At 37.9% G+C, this 18,370-nt stretch overlaps 4 protein-coding genes and 1 non-coding gene across 8 annotated transcripts; 2 read left to right on the top strand and 3 right to left on the bottom strand.

Annotated features, from left to right (window-relative positions):
- Positions 1-439: 439 nt before the first annotated feature.
- On the bottom strand, positions 440-5,201 carry LOC17876110 (probable NOT transcription complex subunit VIP2). Of its 2 annotated transcripts, none has more exons than XM_023785114.1 (14): positions 4,935-5,201; positions 4,379-4,458; positions 4,129-4,237; positions 3,858-4,036; positions 3,400-3,775; positions 2,745-2,939; positions 2,530-2,628; positions 2,131-2,219; positions 1,943-2,023; positions 1,400-1,810; positions 1,243-1,295; positions 1,105-1,146; positions 877-1,015; positions 440-771 (listed from the first exon to the last, which is right to left on the bottom strand). In XM_023785114.1, exons 2-14 carry the CDS (start codon positions 4,391-4,393, stop codon positions 712-714), a joined length of 1,848 nt encoding a protein of 615 aa, XP_023640882.1. In that variant the 5' UTR covers positions 4,394-4,458; positions 4,935-5,201; the 3' UTR covers positions 440-711. The 2 variants fall into 2 exon arrangements, with proteins under 2 accessions (XP_023640882.1, XP_023640880.1); XM_023785112.1 differs by having other exon boundaries at positions 4,961-5,201.
- On the top strand, positions 4,129-4,209 carry LOC111829102. Its single transcript, XR_002832661.1, has one exon. It is a non-coding gene; the product is annotated as a small nucleolar RNA snoR35 (small nucleolar RNA).
- Positions 5,202-7,330: 2,129 nt separating the features above from the next.
- LOC17875553 (probable receptor-like protein kinase At5g59700) lies at positions 7,331-10,486 on the top strand. The gene is made up of 2 exons (XM_006279948.2): positions 7,331-7,625; positions 7,833-10,486. The coding sequence occupies exon 2, from the start codon at positions 7,844-7,846 to the stop codon at positions 10,340-10,342; it is 2,499 nt and encodes an 832-aa protein (XP_006280010.1). The 5' UTR covers positions 7,331-7,625; positions 7,833-7,843; the 3' UTR covers positions 10,343-10,486.
- A 282-nt stretch (positions 10,487-10,768) lies between these two features.
- On the bottom strand, positions 10,769-11,341 carry LOC17875977 (histone H4). The gene has a single exon (XM_006279443.2). The coding sequence runs from the start codon at positions 11,298-11,300 to the stop codon at positions 10,989-10,991; it is 312 nt and encodes a 103-aa protein (XP_006279505.1). The 5' UTR covers positions 11,301-11,341; the 3' UTR covers positions 10,769-10,988.
- Positions 11,342-11,900: 559 nt separating this feature from the next.
- LOC17876155 (probable LRR receptor-like serine/threonine-protein kinase At5g59680) lies at positions 11,901-18,142 on the bottom strand. Of its 3 annotated transcripts, XM_023777687.1 has the most exons (15): positions 17,942-18,021; positions 17,258-17,855; positions 16,000-16,096; positions 15,307-15,847; positions 14,547-15,022; positions 14,325-14,469; positions 14,150-14,221; positions 13,979-14,050; positions 13,823-13,891; positions 13,544-13,707; positions 13,216-13,466; positions 13,003-13,129; positions 12,827-12,892; positions 12,559-12,748; positions 11,901-12,461 (listed from the first exon to the last, which is right to left on the bottom strand). In XM_023777687.1, exons 3-15 carry the CDS (start codon positions 16,079-16,081, stop codon positions 12,053-12,055), a joined length of 2,664 nt encoding a protein of 887 aa, XP_023633455.1. In that variant the 5' UTR covers positions 16,082-16,096; positions 17,258-17,855; positions 17,942-18,021; the 3' UTR covers positions 11,901-12,052. The 3 variants fall into 3 exon arrangements, with proteins under 3 accessions (XP_023633455.1, XP_006279988.1, XP_023633454.1); XM_006279926.2 differs by having other exon boundaries at positions 17,258-18,142; XM_023777686.1 differs by lacking the exon at positions 17,258-17,855 and having other exon boundaries at positions 17,942-18,142.
- Positions 18,143-18,370: the final 228 nt, after the last annotated feature.

Below are 18,370 nucleotides of genomic sequence, written 5' to 3'. Positions count from 1 at the left end.
ACATGCAATCTTTGGTTGGCACTTAAAACGACGTGCTGTTTCTTGTATCTATGCATTATATTAATCCCTTTAAAGATATGGGCTCAGTGAAGCAGGCCGTCTTTGTTAAAAACACAGACGTCTTTGCTTTTTCAGTAACTGTCTTCTGTTATAACCTGTTGTTACCAAGCCTCATAAAAGATTATATGCGAGGATTCTCTAAAAGATGATTAGAGTGACAAAAATCTGAATATTAAACTCAGGAACCCAACGTGGAATTAAAACAAAGGAAAAGGGCTAGATCAGAGAACAAAGTACAACAAAGTCAAGATTTGGGATTTTGACTTTTTCCTTTCGGATTAACATTTTAATGGGTTCTGTCTCCTCCATATATACAAGAACTAAGCCACGATTTCGTTTACAAAAATAGGACACCATATTTACTTAACAAGTACTAGAAAATAAAAATCTAAAATTTATTCGATTCTAGTGTCAGTTATTGTGATCCAAATATCTCAACTTATTGCCCCCGTTCATGTCATGCTTGAACCAGAGTAAATGGACAGGAAAGTAACTGTGATTACCTTTTCGGGAAACTTGGGGTTAAAAATTGAAAATAGTGAGATGGTTTTGGTTTCTAATCAATGGAGCTTGCATGAAAGAAAGAGAGAGAAATAAAGACAAAAGCTTTACATTGTAAAGATGCTACTAATTGAACAAACCTACGTGTCGTCAATGCTGCAGCAAGCTTGGTCTCTTTTCCATGAGCTCGTACTTGACAACAAAATGTTCCTGCCATAACCATTCCCACCCCAAAGTAAGAATATGAAAACACTTGTAAACCTGCAAATTCGAGAATAACGTAATAGATATTCCTGCACTAATCGTTGGCTTTACCTTTCTGACTGTTTTGAACGAATTTGGATCGAGGTATTCGTACGTTCCTCTTTCATACGTAGCTGCCCTGACTAAAGGCTCTCCGACTCTGAAGAACCATAATCTGAGTTCCTTGTGGTAAAACCAACCTCTTTCGTAACTGCAGGATGTCAATCAAACTCAAAAGTCTCAGCCCAAGAGAGCAGAGTAAACAAATAACCAAAGAATGTGGTAGAGAAAAAAACATACAGTTCATCTGCAGCGAATAGCTGTGCTTCATCTTTTGGCATACTGTAACAATAATTAGAGCAAAGAAATTAGTTTAACTGGGCAAAGATGATACATGAGTTGGCAAATGTGGAGTTGAATGCTGATCTATTAACAGACCTGTAAAATGTGTAGAACAATAACTCATAGGAGAACCTTTTGAAACTTGCTCGCTGCAACACACGGAATATGATTAACACATTCGTTAACAAAATCGACAAAAGGAGTTAGAGTGAATACACTGTTTATGCTACTCACAAGATCAGAGGAAACTTACAGTTAGAGGCGGAGGTGGTGTGGTGTAGTAACAATTTGGTACTGTGAACTCGACCTCGCTCTTTGCCGGTTCATTGGTCCAAGGAGACGCAAATGTCTTGTAGAGATTTCCAGTTGAATTCAAATCAAGTCCTAGCGTCGTCAAGTCGATGCCAAGAGCAAGTGAGGTCAATTCAGGGTTGCTCCTGTTTAGGACATCTAACAAGCCAAGCAAGCAAAAAGGGTCTGCCTCTGACTGTGCCGATTTAATCTCAGAATCTCTAAATTGGTTGATTGATGTCATCTGTTGCACAGGAAACTGAGATTGATTTTGATGCTGCTGATACTGCTGAATAAGCTGGTCATAACCGATACTGGAAACTGCATTGGGCGAGCTTAGAGGTCTAAGGCCAAGACCCTGTAGCCCACCAGTCTGGTATTAAACAAGAACTAATGATAAGACAAAGTTGTTGGAACAAGTGTGGCCCAACCACAAGATGCAGTATATGCGATATGCAGATTGAAGAAATTCGTGGCTTATATAATAGGAGAGACTGCCACTCACAGATGAAGTATGTTGTGGCTGTTGTTGTGGACGATGTGATGAATATGTTGCCCCCAAGTTGAAACCACCAGATCTACCCATCTGCAAAGGTGCAAATATCCAAACATTAACTACCACATCAAGTCATCAACAATTATCAATAGAGAAAGGTAGTAAGACACTTTGTTAACTTTAACAGTCTAGCTTACAGAAAAGTTTTGAGAGTGCATCATTGACATAGCATTATCATGGAGTTGTTCTTTCTGATGCAAATCCATAGGATAATCAGAATTACCACCTGCAAAAAATCTACTACGCTTGTGAATTGTGAATGATCCAGCATGTTTAGCTTAGAGCATTAAGAAGCACATAATGTTAAGAACACTTATCATCTTTCTCATGCAATATAAACTATAATTGGAAGGCAGATGAGAAGTTTATGAACTTCCCAAGTATCTAGAGCATCTGGAAACAGACTTTCATGAAATTTTGGAGAACAGCATAGGGGAAACTAGAGAAGATATTCCTCACTTTCAGCAGATAAAACTGCACGACCCAACTTCATGCACAATACAATATAAACGTTATCGACAATACAAGACCAGCACCTTTATATCCAGGTAGGGCAGGAAAGTCTTCATTTTGAATGCTAAACTCCTGGTTCTGTTGGACTAGTGGGACTCCTAAACCTTGTTTCCTCATAGAGCCTAGAAACACCACCGTAAGAGTATGAAGGAACAAGACATGATATGGGAATTCTTTTCAAAAACTTATTTAGTATAAAGTTAATGTATTTCAAAATATCTTCAGATAAACTGACTACCTAATTGTCCTTGAGTGCCACCAGCAGATCCTGGACGACTTGTCAGCTGGGGAAAATCGTTGTTTATGTCAAAAAGAGAGCTGTCATTGGAGTGATCATTAAGCATCATATTGTTAACTGACTGAACATGGTTTTGCGAAAGTGGGCCACCACCAGTATGATAGGAGTTCCCCAGCATAGACATCACCTGAGATCCTGTACCATACAATTTGCAATCAGATTACTGCAATTACCAAGAACTTATTGTGTACATAAATAAGATTGTAAAGTGTAATATAAACACGCTTACAAACTTCAAACAATCCTCAGAGTATGTGAGCTAAATACAAAGTCTGCTTTCTTTACATTTTATCGTACTCATGTGAGTCTAGAGAAGTATATACCCTAAATGCAAAACAAGTTCCAACTGCTGATATCAATCCTACCTTCCTAAGTGATTACTTATCTCCACTAGCTATTAAGCAAATTATTTTCTTTACTTTATTCCTACAGTACTTCCTAGCTACTATACCAAAGACATATTTTGAAGCAAAACTTATATTCTTCTTGTTTTCAATGATATAACAACTAGATAAACAAGGCTCAGATGTATTGACTTACAGGCAAAAGAACCTTGAAGACAGCAAATGGAAAGAACTGGATAAATCATATATACCTTGAGGAAGTACTCCACCCAGCATTCGGTTCTGTCCCTGGACATTTAATCCTGATCCGCTATTTGCTGACAAATTTAGTCGTGAAGAAAGACCAGGAATAGATAATCCACCAGAGCTAATATTCCTCCCCAAGTTACCTCCACCAACCATGTTTCCCATCGAGTTTGTTATTCGAGGCCCTGAATTCCCCAACAGTTGGGATATTCCCATCCCTGGAACACTATTCCGATTACTGAGTCCTGCAGATGTAGAGAGAATTCCAGGGATAGAACCACCAACTCCATTTGCGTTACTATTGAATCCAGGATTACCAACAACATTAAGGCCTCCTCTATTTGGGATTCCCGCATGCCCATGTGAGCTACCATGAGTTAACTACAAAACAATCATCGTATAATATGAGATATAGATAAAGTACAAGAGCAGTTATTTTCACAAAATTTAGACCACATAGCACCTGAGAGAGATTAACAGGTAGATTGTTTGAAGCAAATCTTCCACTGGAAAAACTCCCGTTAGGTTGTTGAACCCCAGGAGATGGTATACTATTCATACTTGAGTTTCTTGATGTAAGTGTACCTTGCATGTTCCCGACATTATAGCTGCCATGAATATTATGAAGCCCCTGAAGGTTTCCTGCAAGGGAAAAAAAATTACAAGCTAGATAAGATGAGAAGAGGGCAAAAATATACAAGGGTATCAACTATGAAGATAAGTATTACACCCACCGGTATGATGAAAAGAGGGAGACGGTGCACCAGATTGTCCAGAATAAGAAGCAGCAAAAGATCTGCCCGACCCATCTGGTAAATTTGAAGCAGAACCATTGAGAGATGACTGCAAAGGCAAAAACATAAGAGTTGAGAGAGGAGAGATGGTACACATAATAAAGTAAACGATGTCCATAGGACATTAAACAAATTTTCTTAAAGTTGAAAGCTATATAAATGATAAAGGGTAAAAAGAAGGTTACAGTACATGAAGGTTTGACATTGCACGAACTGACAATCACTTGGGACAAAATATCATTCGACGAACAGACCCGAACCGTCTACAATCTGAGAGGGAATAAAAGACACAGGGAAGTAAATAGCCTGGATTAAAAAGGACGAATTCGATAAACTAACAAAGGTGACAGTGCGTTAACATAAGATCTTATTTAACCATGGTGTAGCACCAGAATAAATGACTCTATAAACTATATGTTATGCAAAAGTAAGATTGAAATTCTCATTCTTCGAAGGAGTATCCCCAGTAAGCTTTCACCCAGAAACAATAACCATGAAAATAAACTTGTATCAGGAAGTCAGAAGTATAGGAAAGGACTCAGAACACAGAAACAAATCTAAAACTACTAAAAAACCACGAGGATCCAAAACCAAAATTAAAAACCGTAATTCAATTAATCCGGAAACAAGACTGAGCTAAACAGGATCCTAAATTGAACTATAGCGATGCGATTTCGATGCCAGGACTACAATATTGAGCTCAGAGAACCCTAAAATCGCATGATTAATCTCTGCAGCACACTCACAGTAAACAAGGGAGAAAGGTGCGTACGGAGGAAGAAGGAGAAGTAGCACAGCCCAATTCGCGGAACCCAGGAGGTAACAATCGAGAAAAGGGTAAGGAGAATCCGAAGAAGATTTAAGAAGAGAGTTTTTGGTAAAAATTGGGGGAAGAGCGGAGATTTTGATTAAGAGAGAATTTGAGGTGCCCTAAATCGGAAAAACGGATATAGGAACGACAAGGGAGAGAAAGAAAGAAAGAAAGAAGAGACCAAAGCAAGATTTAGAAAATGGGATCCATAAAAATAAAACAATACTCTTTATTTATAAAAAAGAGGAAATAATAAAATATAATATTTTTTTTTTTGGCGAATGATTGGTGATGGAGGGAACTTTCATAGGTCACGGACAGGCCCTACGAAACCTTCTAAGCGAGAAAGAAGGTTTATCTAAGGATCAACGTTTGGGCCTTAAATCCAACAGGCCCGTTATACCCCCCCCCCCCCCACACTTTTTTCTTACGTTCATAACTTTTACTCCTATGATGTTAATGTTTTTACTTTGTCGAATCACAAAATCGTAGCGTTGACGTTGATTATGTTAAGTGCGTACAAAAGGAAAAAAAAGCCAAGTATGTAACTTTAAAACAGAACCACGAGGCTAAAAATTTAAAGAAAATGACAAAATATGTGTGGTATTGAATAGGTAAGTACTCTAATTATGAAGTTATTCTGGATGTTTTCCAGATATGTTTTGTATTCAGTAAACAAAACCAGATCATCCAACTACATGAAAAAGACGTTAGATATTCCATGATAATGAAAATTACGTCCATTAGTGCGTTTCAATCATACGATATATATAAGATTTATCAAGTTTACACGACTATATATATAAGACAAGACAATATTTCTATAACTGTTTGGGATAAACTTTTCGCTGTAATTACTAATGAAGCGTTTAACTCAATTAATATTAGAAAGCTAAAGTTATGTAATGTTTAATCAAGCTAGGTGAACAAAAATAAAACGATCCATCGATCTAAAAGAATATTAGGGTTTGATCATGAAATATCTTCATAATTTGATCAATATATATAATTAAGGAATTTCATTTTGTGTTCTTTGAGCAGATGATCATTATACGATAACGTGACACGAAGACTCTTGCTGATGAATTATCCCCTTATTAGTCCGATATAGAGATGCTGATTCACTAGTTAAGACTTGGTTCATGTAATAAGTCATCTTTTTTTACCCTCATGGATCTTACTTGTAGAAAGGTGTTTGTATTAATTTAAAATCATTTCATAAAAAAACAAATGTGACAGTCATTCTCCTTGTGACATCTTAACCAAATTTATTTTTCCCTGCTTATACTTTTAAGAATAATATATAGAGCTAGAATTGTTGTTTCCGTGTTCCAAACAAAATGTGTCGGTCGACAAGAGGTCCACATATATGTTTTCAGATTGATATGTTTTTTGTACAACTTACATCATGTATGTATATTACACATGATCATCACACTTATAAGTCATCAACACAAATCCACTTAGTTGATATGTTTATTGTAAGTTCCTAACTCTCAAGAAAAATATATATATAGTGGGATCATTTACTATAGGCTATAGCTGATATGATTTGATCAAATATAGTGGCATCTTAATCTTATCACACCTTTCAAATAAGCTTATATTATATATGTTATGTTCTTATGTTCCATATATAGTTGAACTGTGTAGATGAAGGTGGTTCATTCTTCATTTATTTTCAATCTATCAAACTTTTTGATCTTTGACACATACTTTATGTGATTCCCTCATTTCATTTTGACAACGTTAAGCTTATACTTGAGTTTTCAAGTGTATTGATACATGTGTGTGCTATTCAATCGCTCAATTCATGTTGTATCGAAAACTCGAGATCAATTATTTCTGTATGAAAAATTTCGAGATGAACATGCAACATAACAACACATGCAATTTTAGTGTATATTCATGAAATAAATCTAATTACTAATGAATGAACAGAAGCCGGAAAAAAAAATCATGTGCATCATTCATAAATACGGTCAGAAGTTTGGTATAATCGTTAAAAAAAGATTACAAAACCCACTTATGTTGACTTTTTAATTCCAACCTCCACTACCTTCCTTAATTGTGTATATATTAATATATTTGAGATTATCATAATAGGAATTACGAACCGACGATGCAGACAAAAATGATATGATAATTATAATTAACAAAGATATATAAAGTTCACTAATTGTTGTCGAGAAAAAAGGTTAAATTATTAGCTATTTCATGACACATTAAAAGCTGTAATGTAACATACCCACTTACGTTTGTGCAGTTTTTAATGGTAAATTCTGGAAAGAATAAAAAAAGTTCGTCTCCTTCCTAACTTTCTCAGCCATCAGAAAAAATCAGACTGACAATTTCAATTCAATCCCTTCGTCTCTATACTACAAATTTCTCTCATATTAATTATATTTTGTCGTTGCATCTATGCAAAGTACAAATATTTAATATGTATATATCAAGTTCATGTTTGCAGAGTTCACAAAAAAAATCATCTCTTGTTACCACTCTGTTGTTCTAAACACAGTTTCAAAAACAAAACCCAAAATCTGGAGATGATCATTCAATCAGCTAATCCTTAAGTTTTACCTTTCATGGAACAATTACTTTCCCTGGAAATCTTCTCTTAAAGGTATTAATATTTGTTCTTTTGCTGCTTAATTGCATCAATCCGTTATGAAAACTAATAACTTCTCTGTAAGTTATTAATTTTCTTTGATATTAGAAAGTTGTCATCTTTGCTAAAACAAAAGCTTTAGATTTGCTCATGTTCGTGTATCCCTTGAATCTAGCTGATAGATTCTTTGTCTCTTTCCATCGAATTGTTTATCATTTCCAGGTTTTGTGAAGATGGGTAGTGAAAAGTTTGAATTTTTGATTTGGGTTCCATTGATCTCTTGCTTAATCTGCCTCTGCCATGGATACATACCTGTGAATAATTACCTCATCAACTGTGGATCATCAACCAATGTTACTGTCACTGGTCGAGTGTTCATGTCTGATAAGCTTGCTTCCCACTTCTTAACCTCTCCCAGTCAAATCCTCGCCGGGAGTAATCGCAATTCAAATTCAGATATTTACCAGACGGCGAGAATCTTCACCGGAATCTCTAAGTATAGATTCTCCGTCGCTAGAGGCCGTCACTGGATTCGTCTCCATTTCAATCCTTTTCAGTACCAAAGCTTCCAGATGGGCTCAGCCAAATTCTCAGTTTCTTCGCAAACACATGTCCTCTTGAGTGATTTCACTGTGAAGTCCAGAGTTATGAAGGAGTTCTCTCTGAATGTAGCCACGGATCATCTCGAGCTCACGTTTACTCCCTTGGGTGATTCGTTCGCCTTTCTGAACGGCCTTGAGGTTGTATCGGTTCCTAATACGTTGATCAGTGGTGATCCTTCCTTCGTAGGCAGTCCTGGGAAGTTTCAGGGATTGTTATGGCAAGCTCTTGAGACGGTTCATAGAGTGAACATGGGCGGTCCGCGTGTTACGCCTAATAACGATACACTTTCGAGAATCTGGGAGCCTGATTCGGAGTTTTTAGTTGAGAAAAATCTAGTTAAGAGTGTGTCTAAGATTTCAACTGTTGATTATGTTTCTGGTTATGCTACAGAGGAGACTGCCCCAAGAACTGTCTATGGTACTTGCACCGAGATGAATTCCGCTGATAACCCGTCTAGCAATTTCAATGTGACATGGGATTTCGATGTTGACCCGGGTTTTCAGTATTTCCTCCGGTTCCATTTCTGCGATATCGTGAGCAAAGCTCTAAACCAGCTTTACTTCAATCTTTATGTTGACTCAATGATGGTCGTTGAGAATCTTGATCTAAGCACTTACTTATCTAACACTTTGGCCGGTGCATACTCGATGGATTGTGTCACGGGAGCAGCAAAACAGACTAATAGAATCCGTGTGAGCATTGGTCCATCGTCTATTCACACGGATTACCCTACTGCGATTCTGAATGGATTAGAGATCATGAAGATGAATAACTCCAAAAGTCAGCTCAGTGGCGGGACATTTTTGCCTGGTGCTTCAAGTTCAACCACTAAGAAGAATGTTGGTATGATCATTGGTGTAACGGTCGGCTCATTGTTTGCTTTAGTGGTTTTAGGTGTTTTCTTTTTGCTGTACAAGAAACGAGGCCGAGACCGGGATGACCATTCAAAGACTTGGATTCCTTTGTCTTCCAATGGAACATCTTCATCCTCGAATGGAAATACAATTGCAAGTATAACTTCCAATTCCAGTTATCGAATTCCTTTAGCAGCGATTAAAGAAGCAACAAATAGTTTTGACGAGAATCGAGCTGTTGGAGTTGGTGGTTTTGGTAAAGTGTACAAAGGAGAGCTTCGTGATGGCATGAAAGTAGCTGTTAAAAGAGGGAACCCCAAGTCTCAGCAAGGACTAGCAGAATTCAGGACAGAAATCGAAATGTTATCTCAGTTCCGTCATCGCCATTTGGTTTCTCTGATCGGTTACTGTGACGAGAACAATGAGATGATTCTGATTTACGAATATATGGAGAAAGGAACACTGAAGAGTCATCTTTATGGCTCAGATCTCCCTAGCTTGAGTTGGAAACAACGGCTAGAGATATGCATTGGATCAGCTAGAGGATTGCATTATCTCCATACCGGTGACTCAAAACCTGTGATTCACAGAGATGTGAAATCCGCCAACATATTACTGGACGAGAATCTAATGGCTAAAGTTGCAGACTTTGGACTGTCTAAGACTGGACCTGAGATTGATCAGACTCATGTAAGTACTGCGGTCAAAGGAAGTTTCGGGTATCTCGATCCCGAATACTTCAGAAGACAACAGCTGACAGAGAAATCAGACGTATACTCCTTCGGAGTCGTTATGTTTGAGGTTCTCTGCGCGAGACCCGTCATAGACCCAACACTTACAAGAGAGATGGTGAATCTAGCGGAATGGGCGATGAAATGGCAGAAGAAAGGACAGCTTGAACACATCATTGATCCATCACTGCGAGGTAAAATCAGACCCGATTCCCTTAGGAAGTTTGGTGAAACAGGAGAGAAATGTTTAGCTGATTTTGGAGTTGATAGACCATCAATGGGAGATGTGTTGTGGAATCTTGAATACGCTTTGCAGCTACAAGAAGCTGTAATTGATGGAGATCCAGAAGAAGATAACAGCACGAACATGATAGGTGAATTACCTCTACGGTTCAATGATTTTAGCCATGGGGACACGAGTGTTAGCGTTTCTGTAGCTAGAGAGGGAAGGATTGAAGAAGAAGAAGAGTCGAGTGTTGATGATATGTCAGGTGTTTCCATGAGTAAAGTTTTCTCGCAGCTGGTCAAATCTGAGGGACGATAAGGTTACTAATTGGAACCTGAATGTAGAATCTATATTTTCTCCTATAGCTTCTTTTTTGGTGTGTACATATTTAACGATTAGACTTATGTTTCATGTACTTGAAAATAATCATTGGGGTTTGAGATTGAATCTTTGATGGGCCAAGTTTTTGTTTGTCTGAAACTTGCTTAACCAAACGTGTACCTGTTTGATTTGGTTTTCCATTAGCTAGCTATTACATCTAATTAATACCGGTTTAGTTAAATGCGACGTTGTTTCTATCAAAATCATCTCAGTCCACTGAAATCGCCATATCGTCAAATCGGAGAAGAAAAGCTCGCCGATTTGATTACAAACGCCTAACTTCATATAGTTTCTCCGATGTAGATGCAAAATTGAAGCAATTTTCCCAGTTCATTCGATTAAAATTGTTAGCGACAACGCTACTAGTTGAAACTTAATTCGATTATACTTCACCAGAAAGCAAGAGGAAAAGGCGTAATTACATAAATCGAGAACGCTACCGCAAACTACTAAACGCCATACCGAGAAAAAAAAAAACAAAAGTGAAAACGCAAACGCTGAAGAGTACAATGATTTGATTAGAAATTCCCAGAAGAATACGACCCTAAGTAACAAACCCAGAAACACACAAACGCGAATCGCCTTAACCGCCGAAACCGTAGAGAGTCCGTCCTTGCCTCTTGAGAGCGTAGACGACATCCATGGCGGTGACAGTCTTCCTCCTGGCGTGCTCGGTGTAGGTAACAGCGTCACGGATCACGTTCTCCAAAAAGATCTTGAGGACACCACGAGTCTCTTCGTAGATCAGACCACTGATACGCTTGACTCCACCTCTACGAGCCAACCTCCGAATCGCAGGCTTGGTGATTCCTTGGATGTTGTCTCTCAGAACCTTCCTGTGTCGCTTGGCTCCTCCCTTTCCCAAACCTTTTCCTCCCTTTCCACGACCCGACATTTTCTCGAGAGAGGATTTGAAAAGCTATAAGAAGAACGGTTTAGAGTTGCTTTGGGTGAGTAAAATGTGAAATTGGTTTTATAGGCAAGATGGAGAGCCTTACACATTGAGAAATCAGATCTCATTTTAGATCTAACGGCTGAGAAGTCGATCCGTGTATTTAATAACTTAATGTATGAACCGTCGATGTGACTTAATCAACGGTTATTATTGACGATCCGCGTGGAGGCATTATTAGCCAATAAAATTCGTTTTTGATTTACAGGCGGCGCCACGAGTTAGGGGTAATGAAGCGCCAATATTTTGGAACTTGTAAAATAAATTGCGCCATCAAAAAGTTTTGAATTTTTTTCATGTGTTCGATAAATTATTTGAGTGACATTTGCAAAGTTACAATTACAACGACAATGATATGTAACATAGTGATTTAGAGTGTTAATTTTATAAGATAACGATTTTGATGGTAATTTTGAAGAACAATAACATTCGTATTTGAAAATATTACACAAAATTATATATATGGAAAAAGGAAAACATAAACTCCTTTCAACATTTTCATTTTCCTTTGAGAAATTATAAACCACAAGAACACACTTCAAATCTTCAATCGAGACATTGATTATTTTACTTTTTACATGAGGGTTTAAAACCATAATAACAAAAAAAATTACAAACAGAGCACACGACAGGTCAAAGCCACAAGTTCGTTCGTTGAGTGGTTTCATTCCAACTGTGTTACTTTGCATCACAAACTATCTTGCTCTAGGAATCATCCCACTATCAAAGATCATGCTCACTTCAGGGGAACTTAGTGAATCCATGCCTCGACTCATATTTCTCTTGGAGTTTTCAGACACAAGACACTCTTTTAGTTCGACAACAACATGAGACATGGTTGGTCGCTTTGCTGAAGTAGGATCCGCGCATGACATTGCCAGCTCAAGAGCTCTCCAGGCAGAGCGAGAATCATAATCCCCGTTCAGCTTTGGATCCATGATCTTAGCAATATCTCCTCCGTTCAGCTCAGACCCAACCCATTGTGTTATGTGAGACTTTCCGCGGTTTCGATCAATCACTGGTTGGTTTGTGATCATTTCCAATAGCACAATCCCAAAACTGTACACATCACTTTTCTCACCCAGCCGGCTTGTGTGGTAATATCTGCAAGGCAAGAACAAGGCTTACTCTTCAAGCATATTGAAGAAGGAAGAGAAAAGTTTCAGCAAAAGTGTGTGGTGTGAAAAATGTTGATACTCACTCTGGATCAAGGTAACCAGGAGTACCAGCAATCACCGTCGAAACATGGGATTCACCTCCAACTGGGAAAGACCTTGAGAGCCCAAAATCTGCGAGTTTGGCCTTATAATGCTGGTCCAATAGTATGTTTGTAGTTTTTACATCCCTATGAACCATTGGCGGTGTGCATCCAATGTGTAAGTACTCCAAACCTATACAAACGATTCATCCATATGAAATGATTTAACGTAGGAATGGGTTCTAGTTCTACAGTGTAACTTGGTACAGACCTTGTGCTGCCTCCGCAGCTATTCTTAGCCGAGTACCCCAACTGACGATGGATTTACCTCCTTTTCCTGTATATTGTATCATTAGACCCTTTCATGTTTGCAGGAAGAACAACCGTTTTTTCATGAGTCTATAACACATATAAAACCATTAATTAGAATACACCAAGTTTTACTACCTGACAGATGTTGTCTTAAGTCTCCATTGGGTACAAATTCGTAGATGAGTGCTAAGTGGTCTCCTTCATCGCAATATCCAACAAGGCTTACCAAATTTGTATGGTGAACTCTCAAAAGAAGATCAACCTAATGCAAAAACAAACAAGAAAATCCATAAGTGATGTTAAAAAAAAAAACAGATGGTATTTGATAAGATATATAATAATAAATACCTCTGCCTTGAACTCTTTATAGCCTTGAGTTGATGATTGAGACAATAGTTTAACAGCTACCTGTTCAGAAACATTTACAGTACCGTGACAAACAACACCAAATCCTCCTTCCCCTACAACTCTTTGGAAATTATTCGTCATTTTTATAACCTCGGAATAAGTAAACCTTCTCTTTTTCATTTCGATTGAAGGCTCAGGTGAATACGCATATGTAACATTCATTGCTGGCCTACTCGAAGGCGGGTGAACAACTGTTAGATCAGAAATTAGGGGTTAGCAAATATCATATTCATGAGATTTATCGGTTTATATGTCTTTGCATATATACCTTGAACAGTGGGCGGCTTTTTCTTTCTGAAAACAAGAAAAATAACCAACACAACAATGAGGATGGCCGCAGAAGCAACTGATGCAACAATTGGCACAAGAACTTTTGTTTTTTGTGGTTTTGTAGGTGATCCAGGGGGAATTAGCCTTGTGTTTCCTTCATAACTACAAGATTCCAAGTGTTTTTTTTTTTAGTTTGTTAATTAAGAAATCAAATGTGGGAAGGTTCATAAATTATGTGAGAACTTTTTTTCTGGTTTAAGTGTGGGAAGTTTCTTACGATAGCTGGACTCCTTTCCTTTGTAGCGATTGAGGAATTGTACCGTTGAGATCATTCCCACTTAAAATTCTGCATAGAAAGAGAAATCTTGATACCGTTAAGAACATCAACAGAGGTGGAATTTGGAAAGCATTATTATGTTAGCGAGAAACTTACATGACTAACAACGATTTTATGTTGCCTAGAAATTCAGGCACCTCTCCGGTCAAGTTATTATGCGACAAGTCCCTACAGTTTGCAAGAGAGAATTATATATGAAATTACCTCTGATTACTTTGCACACGTAAATAGTCTGCTTTGCCTTTGAACAATAATAAACATACTTACAGTTTTTCTAGTTGCGTGAGATTTTGAATGGCAGCTGCTATGGTTCCAGTTAAACCACTTGAAGACAAGTTTCTGGTGAAGATTTTCAAAACCATATTCAAAGTGTTAATGATCATCGATTACTTATAGATCCCTATGTGTGTGGTGCTTGTGTATTAGTGAACTTTTGACTTACAAAGTAGTGATCCTTGGTGGCATGGAGTTATCCGTGATGCTGCAGTTTAAACCGTCCCACATAAGCTGTTGTGGTATGCATGGATCTCCTTGCCAGTTTATTCTACTCAATCCATAGGTAGCTTCAATGGTTTTGACAGCAGCGACTGAAAAATATGTTTCAGGGATGTGAGATTGCATAGAAAGCATAGACCTTACATGCATAAACTTGAAAAATACATACCATCTTCTTCAATTGTTGCAGACTGTGGAAGCTGGATAACTCTGTAGACCTCAAAAGCGTTAATTAGAGGTGGAAGAGTTGATCTGTTGGTTCTTATCAGCTGCAAACTGCATTCCCCTCCATCGCAAATTATCGGTGACCGGCTAAAGATAGTAGTAAGCACTAACTTCGAAGGAATTAGAGGGCCATATAATAGTTTTTCATTCAATAAGATGTTAAATTCTCTGGTATCATTAGCCTGTAAGTCTTGGATCTCAGCAAAGTGTTCGTACAAGTAAAATTGGTCATCAGGATTTTCTGCAGTCCATTCAATCGTCAATGGCGCACTGACATTAGTAGGCACGGCAGCAGTAGTGAGAGCAACTTTAGGTGGCTCATAGCTGTTAGAATTGCTCACAACGCTAGTGGTGGAAATTGGGGTCCAGGCGCTACGAATATACGAACTCCATTGGCGATCATATACATCGTCCGGGAACCTGAGGATGGGAACATCATCGTATTAGCAGTGGCATAAGCAAATAACATGGATAATTTCATTTTCCGTCCACTTGGAGTTTTGTGATCTTATGAGATTATTATGTTACATGATTTATGTTTTCATATACTTTTACGTAGTATGTAAAAGTAATCTTTTCATTAAAAAAAACTACTCACGTTGGAAACAGAGTACATACCCGCAAAAGACAGAGGATGACAGAGCCAAAAGAAACAGAGCAAAACAGAGCGAAAAGAGGAGATTATAATCAGTTGGAGTTGGTACCTTAGAGAAGAACTTGAATTGCTAATATATCGTCGAGAGAAAAGTTCCAGAGAGCCAGACTTGGTGCTATAAGAATCATTTGCCATCGGCCGTATTTCCAAGGCTGATATCAGGGGTGTAGTCATCCCAGTCTTAACAAGACAAATCTGCAAAGAGTTTAATGTTGGTATGTGTAAGATCTCCTCTCGTGTACCATTCACTCGCCTTTCCAAGTCTATAGTGATCCATCGGTTAGGTCCAATATACATATCAAACTTCGGGCCAGTGTCAAGACCATCATAGTTTCCATATACAAACCTAGCCCTGATCAGATGATTTCTTCCTTTCTCAACTTTTAGATTGTAGCAGTTCCGTCTTCCTTCTGGAAAATATCTCAGCGTCGTGGATGGCTTCAAGAAGTCATCCATCCAATTTGCTTGGATCATACCAGTTTTTCCACTCTTGATGAATGTTGCGTCCGAAGAGAACTGTAACCCAGTTGACTCCTCTCTATAAGGAGACGGTTCATTTGCCGGTAGCCCGCAATCCAAATTGATGAACCCTGTTAAGATATATGAAAAAAAAAATGCCCATTAAAAAGGCAACAAATAGAACTGCCAAGTAGATGTACGATCAAAAACTAAAATGGTAGAAAAAGGAGAAGCAGAATAATACACACATATGTCATTATATTTTCGTTTAAGACATAAATACCTTGTTGGCTCTGAGCTTGAACAATATGAAGTATGGCCAAAGTTCCGATAAGCGGCAACAAAATCCCAAGAGACGTCTCCATATTTCGCTTACCCACCTAAGAAAAATTAAGAAAACGTTTGTCCAAGCTGTAGAAGATAACAGGAGAATATATAAGCAAACACAAAACTGGTAAGTAAAAGAAAAGACTTTTTCAAGTCAATGAAAAGAAAGAGTAAATGTGTTTTCTAGTGCAACTTCACCATGGGAAGAAGAAGAAGAAGGATAAGAGGATTACAATGTTCCAACGTCACAATTATGAACTCGACTGAGGTCATTTGTGGTATTGGACATCAGAGTAGTTTCTTGGTCAGATAATATGGAATTTACATCGAAAGAAATTGTCAATCACACAAAAAACGAAAGATATTGGATTTAATAGCCACCAGACTCACCACAATGATGCATGAAGAAATGTTCAGAAAGAGTTGACATTCTAATAGTCATTGACTTAAAAATGTACCAGACCTGATTTTGTTTCAGTCATTTGAATAAAAGTTAGAATACAGAATAATTACAGCATACATGCTGACTAACTATTACCAAGAAAAGTAAGTCAGCATACAGAAACAAGGTTCATAACAATTGACCATGAGCTTGAACAAGATGAATAATGACCAAAAGGCAAATAAAATCTAAGAGATAAATGCTGACTAACTCTTCAGTATTTTTCTAGTATAACTTCACACTATGGGAAGAAGAAGACTAAGAGATGTTCCAACCAACGTCAGTATCATAAAAGCTGAGTATCAATCTCTTATTTCTGAAACTGTGCAACTTCACCATGGGAAGAAGAAGGAAAAAAAGGGTAAAAATGTTCCAACATCACTGTCATGAAAATGTGCACATCAGTTTAGTATCTAGTATCCTGGTCAGACAATGTGCAACTTGGTTTAGTATAACTTCCAAAGACTGTATCAATCACGCAACAAATATATTTGGCTTTAATAAGCCACTAGACTCAACACCATGACAACATGAAGAAACATAAACTCTGAGAAATAGTCAATGGTCGTTGACTTTTAATTGGTGAAGACAACCTCTCTCACTATAATTTAGAAGATTAGTAAAAAAACCAATTGTTTTTGTTCCATCATGAATACAGCTTAAGACCCACAAATCACAGTTGTATATCAATCATTATACGCTAATGGGGTCAACTTTTTTGGAACTTTTGGTGAAATGAGTGGCATAAATTGCGAATTTTTGGAACAAAAACCTGTTTTAAAATGACCCCAGTCCGCAGCGGGCGAATCCGACAGAAATTTCCGGTAATAAATCGACCATCTACGGCGGTGAAACCTCCCGTCGATGGAAAGAGAAGAGCAGTTCGCCTTCAGCAGTTCCCGGCGGTGAGAAGTCATCATCGGCGAAAGTACTTGTTTTGGGAACGCAATGCGGCGATTGAAGTGTTACTACACTCGCGTTCGGTAAACGACATTCACAAATAGTGAAGTTAGGGGTTTTGTACGGCCAAAAGAGTTTAATCAGAGTCATCAATTCATGAATCTCTTAACGGCGTGACAATATACTCAAAACTCAAAAGAGAGAGACACATATTACAAAGTTTGCTTAAATTGTAAATAATTATTGATTACTTAATATTAGTACCATAAGTAGAGAGACATACACTCAAAACTATCTTGCCCTGGGAACCACGGAAGTGTCCAAGGCAATGTTGTTCATGTCTTTTGATTCCAAGCCTCGATTGTTTTCACATACAATACACTCTTTTAGTTCTTGAATTACCTTAGACATGGATGGTCGTTTTGAAGAAGAAGGATTCGCGCATGAGATAGCCAGTTCTATAAGGTTGACTTTTTTATAACCCAAGAAACAAAATGAAAGTTTGAAATCCTAATCGAAGTGAATATGCGTAAATTCCATAGTTTCAAAGAAAAACCTCTTCATCTGTCTCAGTCAGCATCGGCGAGTCAGTGGATGAGATTGAGAATCTCCGCTGGCAAAAAAACCTTCCCATGGCTGTCGTGGAATAGACGAAGACCGGAAGACAGAAGCATATACGACAGCAAAAATCTCCAGTCGTAAGAAGGAGAATACATGTCTATCAACGTGGCCAGTGGTGAAAACGACGGCGATAAGACCTCTACATCGGCGATATCTCATAATCGGTAACGCCATCCACGACGACTGGAGTGCTTGAAACGCAGTCGTGAGACTTGTTTTGGGCCTTATTGGGTTTACATAGTGGCCCATTATATTAACTTTTTAAAAAAATCCAGGATGATTTTGGATCCAGTAACTATTACCTATCTATATCACTCAGTCATTTGTTGTCAAATTCAAATTTCATCCGCTCTTGATAAAATGA

This window comes from Capsella rubella, unplaced genomic scaffold (assembly GCF_000375325.1).
Source record: "Capsella rubella cultivar Monte Gargano unplaced genomic scaffold, Caprub1_0 scaffold_8, whole genome shotgun sequence".
Classification (NCBI taxonomy): domain Eukaryota; kingdom Viridiplantae; phylum Streptophyta; class Magnoliopsida; order Brassicales; family Brassicaceae; genus Capsella; species Capsella rubella.
Note: the sequence above shows the minus strand (reverse complement) of the source record. Positions and strands in the feature narration are given on the sequence as shown.

What these genes read in the sequence shown, in the direction of transcription:
- LOC17876110 (XM_023785114.1), bottom strand. An exon ending in TGGCACTCAAGGACAATTAG is followed by an intron (nt 2,629 to 2,744) that starts GTAGTCAGTTTA and finishes TGGTGTTTCTAG; the next exon opens with GCTCTATGAGGAAACAAGGT. An exon ending in TTGTTCTACACATTTTACAG is followed by an intron (nt 1,147 to 1,242) that starts GTCTGTTAATAG and finishes TTATTGTTACAG; the next exon opens with TATGCCAAAAGATGAAGCAC.
- LOC17875553 (XM_006279948.2), top strand. Translation starts at nt 7,844, where the DNA reads ATGGGTAGTGAAAAGTTTGAATTTTTGATTTGGGTTCCATTGATCTCT.
- LOC17875977 (XM_006279443.2), bottom strand. Translation starts at nt 11,300, where the DNA reads ATGTCGGGTCGTGGAAAGGGAGGAAAAGGTTTGGGAAAGGGAGGAGCC.
- LOC17876155 (XM_023777686.1), bottom strand. Translation starts at nt 18,019, where the DNA reads ATGGGAAGGTTTTTTTGCCAGCGGAGATTCTCAATCTCATCCACTGAC. An exon ending in TCAAGCTCAGAGCCAACAAG is followed by an intron (nt 15,848 to 15,999) that starts GTATTTATGTCT and finishes ATATCTTAACAG; the next exon opens with GGTTCATCAATTTGGATTGC. An exon ending in CTTAAGACAACATCTGTCAG is followed by an intron (nt 12,893 to 13,002) that starts GTAGTAAAACTT and finishes TACAATATACAG; the next exon opens with GAAAAGGAGGTAAATCCATC.